The following is a 12094-nucleotide window of genomic DNA, read 5'->3' on the forward strand; positions in this document are numbered from 1 at the left end:
AGCATGTACTTATCTTTTTTCCATTTTTATTGACAAATATTTATGATCTTAATATCAGCACACATTAATTTATTTTTAATATTTATCGTATTCATCCGGTATATGCCTTTATGGAAACTTAAAATGAAACATAAACCCACTCACAGGCCATGGGATGCCTTTGTGGGATTTTTTGAGTTTATGTAATAGCGCATTTTGTGTTGGTAACATATCGCTCACCTCTTTCAACAACGTCATATTTCAAAAAACTTAATTTTTCAGGTGATCGTTTTTAAAATTTAAGAGTACAGTGTAATAAAATGTATTAAAAATAAAAATCAAGCCGCTTTTTGAACTTTTTACTGTGCACAGATCTTTTTAGGTAAAACCTGAATGTTTTTTCTCCATTTGAAAAATATGAAGTAAGGTTATTTAAAAAAATTATTAAACAATAACTTTTCTTCAAAATGCATACATGTATAAATATATATATATATATGTATATATATATATATATATATATATATATATATATATATATATATATATATATATATATATATATATATATAATATATATATATATATATATATACATATATATGGGTGTGTGTGTGTCTGTATACTTGTGCAATAATATGTATTTATATCATTTTACGACCTGATAAGACTCAATGTGAATCACACAAACAAATCAACTTTGACCTTTGATTTTATTACAAAATAACATAATGTACGTATCGTACTGCTTTATTTAATGACACATTAATAAATACTTACATGTGAAGCAGTTACAAAAGTATTATATCATACTGTAGTAGTATTGTGTTATAAATACATATAGTATAACTGAAAATCATAAACGAGTTTGTAAGGAAATTCTTTGTCATTAAAATTCGTGGAACTCTGGTATGTTGTAATGAAAATATTATAATAATCTGTAAAATAACGTAATGTATTACATATGATGTGAATGATGATGCTTTTTTGTTTTAAATACCAACTTTATTTTTGTTGTTTTTTTTTTTTAATATAAGCACTTTTTACAAAATTAAGTAATAGTTCGATAATTCTATAAATTTAGGGTTCAGTTGAAGTTGAGTTGAGTTGGTATTTAAAACATCTGTCAGTAAAATATGTATTTTTTAATGTCGGAATTTTTATAGGGTTCATTTTCCGCCATCTTGATCTACGTGCATTTAAAATTTTAAACTGAAATGATAACAGCTAATCTTGTAGGATATTTAATTCTCTATGGCAAAGATGCTCGTATTACTATTTTTTGTGAGATTTATATTTTTCGACGAAGGTCTGAAAAATACTTAAAAAAATAAGTGAAATAAATAAGACAATTGATACAAATGGGTTGAATTCGGTAATTAGCTAGCAAGTGTAGATGTTAATTAGCCCTTATCGATTCTCAATTCCTTTTTATGGTAATTATTCTCTACCTAGCTCTAATTTCTTAATTGATTTAAGCAAAAGTTTAAAATAGGAGTTTTTAAATTACTTTTATATTGGTAAATAGTGGAAATTGATAAATATAATGACGTGCTTAGCTCGACTCAGAGAAGGCGTAATTAATACGACGTCAAGCCACACTCAAAGGCGCGTTAAGGGTTAAATAACATTACTAACGTAAATTATTTCATGGCAAAAATAAACGTATTTTTGCGACTTTTCTGTGATGAAAGCCGGGTAATGTTTGAAAAAATATAAAGCTTTTTATTAAACTTTTACTTGGTAAATACCACCATTTCATGAAGTCTATTGTTACACATGTTTTCATGCATTTTTCATTATCAAACATCGATATTGAATGCGTCGAAACACGTGTTACATAGATTTTAAGAAATTGTACTATTTACTAAGTATTATACACGTAAAAATTGATAAATAATAAAATAAAATGACTGCCGAATCAATGAATAAAATGAATTATGGAGCTCTGTGTTTGTTTTTAGCCCTCAATCAATATAAATTATAAGGTGCGTCTTGAATTTGTGGTGAAAATTACGATTCCAGGACTTTTCTGGAAATTCGGAATAAAAATTCTAAGTATACTTGCCGTAATATATTTTTCGGTTTACGTTCATCAGAAAATTCAATTTTTTGTTTTTTTTTAGTTTCTTCAAAATTTTACCAACCTCTTAAATTTTTCTATAAAAGAATATTTATTTTTCTCTATGCAATTACTTTTATTACTGTTTTTTTGTGTTACATACATAGTGTAGCGAATTTATTGTAGAATTAGTGCGTATTTGTTTGTCCTCTAGTGTTATTTATGAAACACTAGTGTAGGAAAACATTGCACTTCTTTTTTTTAATTATCTAGCTGCGGCTTATGCAACACCGCTTATCATGACCCTACTCAGGCTTCAACTTTTTAAGTATCATAGTCTATGCCTACTCGAGAGTGGATTTACACTTTAATTTCATGTAATTCATGAATGAAAATTCTAGGCAAAAACACTCGCAAATATTGCACTGATAACAATGAACACACTTATATGGTCATTTTGATATTCAATTATTAAATTTATTATATTGTGTCAACCCCATTTTTAAAACCAAAATTACTTGCTTTATTTACTCAATGAGGTACAATTGAAAAAAATGTTTTAATTCAAAATTTACCGCTGTTAAATTGAGACATATATAACAGTAAATTTCCCTGATTTATGAAATGTTAATTTTAACCCAAAAATTACGAAATTGGTAAGTCATTTTACGTAAAAATATTTTTTTACAAAACTTCAAATTGGCGGGCAAAAACATTTTTGTAATTATACAGAAATGTTTGTGTTTCCTGTATCGACCATTTACGCTTGAATGTTTTCTTGGTATGTGGAAACAGCCAACTCAAGTAAATTCCGCAACTTATATTATTTGATTGTAATAATATGATTTTTTTTACATCGCAACATAGACGAAGAGAATATGGAAGTCTGGGCATTTAAAGGGCTTACGACCATCACAGGCTTGGTTAAATGATAATTTTACAAGCCTATGACGGTTGTAAATGCCCAGATCTCCATATTCTTCTTCATCTATGTTGAGATGACAAAAAATGTTAAAAAAAACTCCTACTTGAAGATAATCCAGATTTGTTAAGCATTTGGACTCTCTCAAAATGTTGTATAGTGATTCTAGTTTAATTATATTGAAATAAAAAAATACATAAATATTGAAATTTATCACTTTATTTTCTTGCCGCCATAGCGGCGGCACTTGTGCAGTACGGCAAACTACGCATGCCGCCTCTGTGGCGGCATTCGAGCGTTAAAATCAGATTTTAACCCTCTAACATTGTGTTAACCCTCTAACACAGCGATTGTTGTGTTTTGGGTTGGTCAAAGAGATAAATAGGGGTAAACAGTGATATATTAAAAGATGGATATATGTTTTGCATAATTTTATTCAACTTCTTTCAAAATATAAATATCTTATATTTACATCCGTACAAAATTATTCTTTGTAATATAAAAATTTGTTTTAAAAAAGTGTTGTTCAATTAACATCTCTACAAGGCATTGGGTTACAATTCCATTTAATACTCTGATGCTTGCAATTAAAATAATATGATTGCGATTACTTTTTATTAAAAAAAATTATTTAGTTTAGAAAATGTTTTCCAATAAAAAAAAAGCAAAATGATTCTGATGTAAATAATAACAATCGAAATTTCATTAGTACGACCTGTAGTAAAATATGTCAATTTAGTAATAACAGTATAAAATCTTTTACAATTAAAAAAGTCAATGCTATAATTTGGGAAACAGTGAGGTGAAGATTGCATTGCAAAGTAGGTACCATATATTACGAATATATTACTTTTCAGAGTATCATTTAACATCCTTAACAATAAATATGGCATCTTTAGCGTCAATCATACTTCGCGAGTGTATAAAAATAGCAAATTTCGATAAAATCCGCATTTTTACGCAAAATTAAATAAGGACTATGCGCGAGCGAGTGAGTGGTATACTGCTAGCGGTGAAAGGCACAACATGAGTCTGAGAAGTCTGACTTTGGACAATATTCTACTGGCACTTCCCTTTACTGTTACTTTACTGTTGTAGAAAGAAGCTTTTCTCGTATAAAAATATCCATAAAATGTACAATATAAAACTACATACACTATCTTATAAAAAGGTAAACATTATTAAAGTATTTAATTGTATACAATACATACAAAATAACATTATGATCACAAGTGCTTTTTCATAAAAAATACTTTTCACAATCTTCGTAATATCCTTCCTATCTCTCGTCTTCCTCACTCATACTACCAGAGCCTATCTTCTCTCTCGCTTCGTACTCTCTGGAGCATCCGTCACGAGGGGACTATTACAAAAATGATTTCTTTCGAGAGCTGTGACTAGATGCGAAACGAAATAAACGTACAATAAGTTATAAACAAATTCTCTCGACACGAAACGCGGACATACATCACTCCGAAATGTCATCGAGCGCTATTCGCTTCTCGGGACGGACGACACGGACACGCCGCCGCTCGGAGGTCTCTCTCTCTCCCCTCGAGGCGGACAGAGACGGCGCGCTGCCGGTCCGCGGGTCCGCGCAGCCGGCGGAAGGAATGTCGGCCCCTCTGTCTCTCTGTAAACACGGAGCGTTTCGAGGAAAACCGAATTTTGGACCGGGCACCGGCTGACCTCGAAACCTCCCGTTCTCGCGCACTCGCGGCAGCGCGCGAACAGGCCGCGGCGGACGTTTGGCAACACTCGGGCGCGTTGCGAAACCGAGTCTGTCGCGGCGGCGTGCTACTCGCAGGGGCGAGCGTCTTCCGACCAAGGAGGGCTCTCCTCGGCCGCTTCGGGCAGCGCGGGCGGGGCCGCCGGCGGGCGCGCGGATCAGAAGGCGTTGTTGGGCATGATGTGGCAGCCGCTCTGCACGTGCTCCATGACCTGCTCCTTGAGCAGACACACGTGCTCCTTGAGCTTCATGACCACCGTGCTGAGCTCCGTGTTCTCGCCCTTGAGCAGCTTGACCTTGTCCTCCAGCTTGGAGATGCGCTCGAGCTTGCGGCGCCGGCACTTGGAGGCCGCCACCCGGTTGCGCTGCCGCTTGCGCTCCAGCTTGATCTTCTCCTGGCACTCCATATCGATGGGCGACATGGGCGGCGACGAGCCCACGCTGGGCACCGTCTGCGGCTCGTCCTTGATGAGCACGCCGCTGTCGCCGAAGGCGGCCGGGTAGCCGGCCAGCGGCAGGTGGTCGAGGTTGGTGTACGTGGAGCTGGCGGGCAGGCCGGAGCCGCCCATGAGCTCCACGGGCTGCAGCGCGCCCTGCGAGCTGTCGCTGTGGTGCAGCTCGTTGAGCGCCTCCACGAACCCGCGCGCGTACAGCTCCTGCTCCTCCGTGGGCGCGGGCGGGAAGAGGATCTGCGTGGTGGGCGTGGGCGTCGCGCCGTTCTGCGCCATGATGAACTTCTCCAGCTCGGGGGTGGCCAGCTTCAGCATGTGCAGGTCCGGGGACGACAGCACGGGGGCGCCCCCGAACTTGGCCCGCTTCAGCTGAGGCCGGGAGTTGTTCAGGTCCAGGGTCATGCTCCTCTTGAGGTGGTTCACGTTGTTGCCGAGCGGATGGTACGAGTGCTCGTCATAGAAGGTGGTTTCCATCTTGAAAGGGGCCCGCGCACTGTTGCGAACCATGTATGTGGCCGTTCACGTACGCGCTAACTCTGTACAAAGGCGACTCGGCGCACGGCGCAGTGTTCAACTTCCAACTCGCCAACTGTCACAGTCGACTATCCAAACTGACTTCGGATACACCGAGGGTCGAGTAGAACAACACTGGTGACTCACTAAACACACCGCTAGATCAATAGACGACACTGTTTTCGAGATAAGAAAGGCACTCTCGCGATTCACGTCCTCTCTCCTCCGAGTCAAATTTACTTCTGTTGAATAAGCCTGTTGTAACACACTTTATATCTCGTGACTCACAAAGTCTTTATTTAGAAATGTCCTCACTTTAGCGCGCTTCTATTGGCTGAAAGTGACGACATCCGCGGTTCGAGTTGGTAACGCGCTCTCCCGATTGGCCGATGAAAGTTGCCCGTTCCCGGGAGCGGGGGAGGGAAGGGGGAGGGGTGTTTATGATAATCGTGTACCTACCGTGCCTATAATACTCAGCTGAGTTGTGGCCAACTTAATTTATTTGTCAGTAGAGGCGAACCCATTATTTTTTATTTTATTTTGTGCAATCTTTCATTACGCGAGATTGCAATCTTTTCTAGAGTTCTCCATAAAAGAATTGTTAATGCTTTCCAACGATTTTAAAGTTATTAATGATAAGAAAATAACACGCAAAAACAATTTTATCAAGTTGTTTTGCATGCTTATAATGATGCCGATCAACGATTCGTAGGAGGGGAGTGAATGATTCGTAGTGGGCTATATTATATTTAAAATATGAAAATACGGATCGTAAAAACGAGCAAAACAATATTTATAAAACTCAAATAATGAACATTTCAATACAGTTAACTTTTATAAACCGATTAACAGTAAAAGAACAAAAGTTTTCCAAAATATTTGATTTCCTTGGTTTTATATACTACAAACACACGAAAAAATATTTCAATTAAGTAATTACACTTTTCCATTGTAGTTGATCGAATGTAAATGTAACATATATAATATAATGCCTCTATAAATACGTAATTACTCCTCCGACTTGCTAGAACGTTCTATTTTCTTTACAAAAATAATATTTTGGCTTTAAAAAATATATATTAACATTCATCATACCATTTTTTCTTATTTATAAAAAAAAATATTACAGATTCCTTTCGTATTTAACGAAAGGTTTGTTTCTCTGATTACAGAAATCTTCTTTATTTGAAAAAGGTTAGAATCTTTGATAAATGGAACGTTCTAGCAAAGAAATATAAATCGTATTACAGAAAACTACTATAGGTAGAACGATTTTATTATTTCTAGAATGATTTTATTATTTTTACACAACTAACTTTCGCTAAACAGCATTTTGCATGTCATTCGAGAAATTCTTAATTTACATCATAAATATAAACCTGCCAAACTAAAAAAAAAACATGTTGGAAGCTTCCTTGCGATTTTATCTTCATAAGTAAATAAGAAAAATGCAAAGCGCCCTTATGAAAATGGCGCTATATAAATCAGTCAAATATCATTAAATCATTATAAAGTTGATTCTGTTTAAATGGGGCAGATGGTTATAGATTTAAAAAAAAAATACAATAAATTTTTTCGTTACTGATTTGTCCCACTTTCGTTAATGTTTTAGATACTGAAAATAAGTAGACTTTTTTTAAGAGGGAGTAGACCCAATATAATATTAAGAGGGTCTTAAAACTTTAATTTCCTGGGGCCTCTTAAAACATTATGGACGGGAAAGGTATTTCTACCTGTTCGGTCGGCTTACGGATGGGAAGGGTATTTTTAACTTCTGCGCTGATTTTAAGTCAGAATAGAAGGAATTACATATTTAATGTTTTTATATGAATATTATGTACCAATCTCTTTGAATATCTCTCTCTATATGAACATAATTATCAAATCCCATCTCCAGCGGTCCGCACACGTAAAAAAATACCCATCCTTAGATACTAGTCTCTAGGTACGGAAACCAAACTGAAGAACTAGAGTCTTTTATGGCACTAACAGACATAACTCGCTGCTGTGATTAGTCCCGCGCGGCTGACAAACATGAATAAAAATGGTCCAAACTGTCTTGATCAGTCTCGTGTCCCGATCTTCCCAATTAGGACAAATCGCTCACTCCTTTCAACAACGTCAAATATCAAGTTGTGCATGTTTTCGGAATGCCCAGAAAATGTACTATATTCCAGCAAAAGCGGCAATTGTGAAACATAATATTTACCCGCTACAGGGCAGAAAGTGTTGCATTTTGAAGAAATGGTATTGTTTAATTATTTTTTTAAATATTCTAAAATTTTTTCAAATGTAGAAAAAACCTTCAGGTTTTACCTACAAAGATGTGTTGCGCAGTAGAAAGTTCAAAAAGTGGCTTATTTTCAATAAATTTTTTTATATTCTTAAACTTTAAAAATGATCTGAAAATTCGAGGTTTTTGATTTATGACGATTGAAAGGAGTGAGCGATATGTATGTTTATATGTTTCAAATACACAATGAAATCATCTACAATTTTAGTGTTTTTTTATTTTTATTAATATAAAAATATAAAAACTGATTTATCAAACTGCTCACCATCTTACAATTCAATTTCCCGACAAATCATAATTAAGTGTTTTTTTGGAAAAGGCAAATATTTATTACATAGTTATAAATAAGTTTTGCAATAAAATTTCATGGTGGAATTGTTGAAAGGAGTGAGCGAAATATAATATATTTATACAAGAACTGTGTACTTTACCAGCTAATGAGGTATAAGTCCCAAGCAATAATGTATACGGCAGTAAATACAGGCATGTAATGGTGAAATGAAAAACAGCAAAATTAAAAAATATTTTTTATTCATTTTGAGAAAACAATTATTATAATTACAAAAAATTATAATTACAAAAAATTACACATGACATTTAAATAATAAAATATATGCACAAGATATTTTTTTTACAGATTTGAATTTCACTGTATTCACAGCTTTGTATGTACCGTATATTTTTTTATCGGTGTATAACATTGATTTCTTTCTTATAACAGTAGTAGAAACTTTCTATTATAGTTTTAGCTGAACTATCTTAAGTACTTGTAAAAAAGATATAAAATGAAACTGACCATTTATGTTTGTCCTCAAAACGGGACATCTACCAATTTTTACGTAATAGTATGTATATTCAAGATAACACATATTTTTTCATAGTTTTTATGTATTAATAAAAAGAAAAAGAATGTTGATAAAGGAAATAACAGGAATAAATAATAATGAATACGAAAAAAAAAAATAAAAAAATTCTGATGAACAAAAAACGGGACGGTCCCGTTCTAAACGGGATGTATGGTCACTTTACGCATGAACAATAGCTTATTTCACTTTGAAACCATTGCAAACTTCATGCATATTTTGTTTGAAAAAACCTATTAAATCATAAAAAATCTGGTTTGGTAAAAATGTTGGTGAGTACTGCTAAGTTATCTTAATGTAAATTTTACAAGGAAGAAATAAAACACATAATATTATCAGGACGTGATGTGCAAATACATTTTTTTAATGTTAAAAAATGACATTTTTGAAGTCTTGAATTAGATTATGAATCTATGTACCAATTTATGTAGTTACTTCGAATTTCAATTAAGTATGTATATAAATAAAAACTATAAGATGAAATGGATAGTTGAAAAAATTAAATATTTTACCTCCTTTTCTTAATTTACCATATCAAATGTTTTGGAGCCACTTAAAACATATATCGCTCACTCCTTTCAACGTCATATCGCTCACTCCTTTCAAGAACGTCATAAATCAAAAATCGTCAATTTTGAGTTGTGCATGTTTTCGGAATGCCCAGAAAATGTACTATATCCCAGCAAAAGAGGCATATTTTTAACTTAATATTTACCCGCTACAGGGCAGAAAATGTTGTTTTTGCATTTTGAAGAAAATGTATTGTTTAATAATTTTTATAAATAAATTTAATATTTTTCAAATGTAGAAAAAACCTTCAGGTTTTACCTAAAAAGATCTGTTGCACAGTATAAAGTTCAATAAGTGGCTTGATATTTATTTTTAATACATTTTATTATATGTTTAAATTTAAAAACGATCTCCTGAAAAATCATGTTTTTGGATATATGACGATTGAAAGGAGTGAGCGATATGTATGTTTATATGTTTCAAATACGCATTGAAATCATCTACAATTTTAGTGTTTTTTTTTAATATAAAAATATAAAAACTGATTTATCAAACTGCTCACCATCTTACAATTCAATTTCCCGACAAATCATAATTAAAAGTGTTTTTTTGGAAAAGGCAAATATTTATCAGATAGTTATAAATAAGTTTCGCAATAACATTTCATGGTGGAATTGCGTTTTATATATAATAATATGTATTAAAATAAATATTTATGTTGTTATTATATACACGAATATTCAAATTTCATGTGATTTTTGTAGGTCTAAGCGGTCCGTTATCAAAAGCAGGTGTCAAGTTGTGGTAGAGTGGATCCTAACACAGAAACTGTGACCCAGAGTCTGCGTCACTAACCACGGGACCACAACCTACTTGTAGTACCTACCCGCAAATGGTTGAACAAAACTATAAGGTAATTATGTACATATTTTGATAAATAATATATAATTTAACACGCACCTTATCTTCATCGTTCACTGTGTGTAGTATCACTTGACACGTTGACTGCCAACTACGAGATAACTCATAGATTGCATTCTTGGCTAGGACGCCGACTAGGAGTTATCTCGTACTGTGTTTACTTGCCATATTTGTGCAGTTACGATAAAATTCCTAGTATATTAGTGCTAATATGGATAGATGGCGCATGGAAAGAGAGCAAAAATCAATGCTGGCTTGCACAAACAGAAAATTTATCAATAAATGAAAAGAAAATATAATTATAAAAAAATTATTCAAAATTAAGTTACATAATATTTTTAAGGTTGGCTAGAATTCTGAAAATTGCCGTGGCAGTCAACGTGTTAAAAACTCTGTTTCACAACTACTAGTTTTGGAATAATCGTCCCCTAATCAGTCTATAGTTCGGCTGTCCAAACGTCCAAAACGACTTCAATATTCTTACTCCATTTTAAAATTAAATTTTTATAGTCTTCAAAATCATCTTATCGCTTTCTCACTCCATCAGCTGACACATGCATGCGCCCTTTTGTCATGTATTTGATTGTTTTGCTTCTGATATTAGTAAACGCAACATTGACAATTGTCACAAGTGCTGTGTAAATGATCCAGTTTGCAGTTATCACACCACAACGTCAAAGTGTGCACATCTTTTTTTTTCTGTTTCCATCTCTTCCAGAAAAAGCTGTGTGTCACAATACATATCAACTGTTAATATAAGTTTTTTTTGCAATGGTGTAAAGGTCAAATTGAAAGCTACGAGCCTGCTTTAATAGAAAGCGTCTTTGACTTTTGGCACATCTGGCAATATCATGACTTTTTGGAAATCCATAGAATAATAACGAATAATATTCACGTTGTCATCTGATGCATCTTCTCAAAATTTTTGATAGCTTTATCAGCTCTAGTTTTGTGGTTGAAATAGTTCACTTGGATATTATCAGGCACAACTGGTTCTTCTGCAATGTATTTTTGGTTTTTTCCTCATACTGTGTGCAATCACAGCATCTATCTCCTTATGGAAACTTTAACCGGTTAACTGCCAAAAGCATCTTAAGACGCACAACTTTCTGTGAACGGAGCGCCGCTCATACAAAAATTACGTCTTAAGACGCGCCGTTTTAAATGGGCTTTTACTAAAGAAAATCAATTATTTAAATGTACAAATATATTGAACGCATAGTGACATCTATTGAGAATATCTTGGCATACTTAGAATTGAAGCAGAATTTATTTTTACCACTTTAAACGTGAGAGAGAGCTTTGTCGTCGGAACAACTGATAGCGCTCAGGGTTGTCCAATAATCCCCGAGTTGCCGTCACTGCCGAATCTGATGACAGTGATTTTAGTGTCAATTCTGATGATTTTTAATTATTAAAAATCATAGTACGTGTGTATACTTTTGATATTAAACTAACATAAACAATTACTTTTGACATATAATTTAGTTTCCATATTTTCTATGACTAATTTTGTGACAACCCTGCACCATGAACAATTAATTTTATGATTATGGATAAGTGACTACACGACTGGCACGCTTTTCATTTATTTGGTAAGTTTTATAAATAAACGTTATTACACTTTCAATAACGATATGTTTAGAAGGTTTTATTTTTGTCATAAAATTCGCGGCGTGCTGGGTACCGCCATACATGTACCTGCCGGCAGTTAAAAGGTTAATGATATGTTCATATCTATCGCTGTTTGTCTATACAACTCAGTGGAACCGGGCTCTGCTGGGTGCTTGATCTTAAAGGCCCTATACATCGTTGCCAGAGTCAGCGTTCTTCAGTGTTCATCAGCTCAC

The 12094-nt window shown here is 34.1% G+C and overlaps 1 protein-coding gene across 1 annotated transcript; it reads right to left on the reverse strand.

Moving 5' to 3' along the window:
* Positions 1 to 3379: 3379 nt before the first annotated feature.
* Jra (Jun-related antigen) lies at positions 3380 to 6731 on the reverse strand. The gene has a single exon (XM_088264064.1). The coding sequence runs from the start codon at positions 5649 to 5651 to the stop codon at positions 4851 to 4853; it is 801 nt and encodes a 266-aa protein (XP_088120190.1). The 5' UTR covers positions 5652 to 6731; the 3' UTR covers positions 3380 to 4850.
* Positions 6732 to 12094: the final 5363 nt, after the last annotated feature.

This window comes from Brachycentrus maculatus, unplaced genomic scaffold (genome assembly GCF_059751285.1).
Source record: "Brachycentrus maculatus isolate JH-2025_06_01 unplaced genomic scaffold, ASM5975128v1 h1tg000213l, whole genome shotgun sequence".
Lineage (NCBI taxonomy): Eukaryota > Metazoa > Arthropoda > Insecta > Trichoptera > Brachycentridae > Brachycentrus > Brachycentrus maculatus.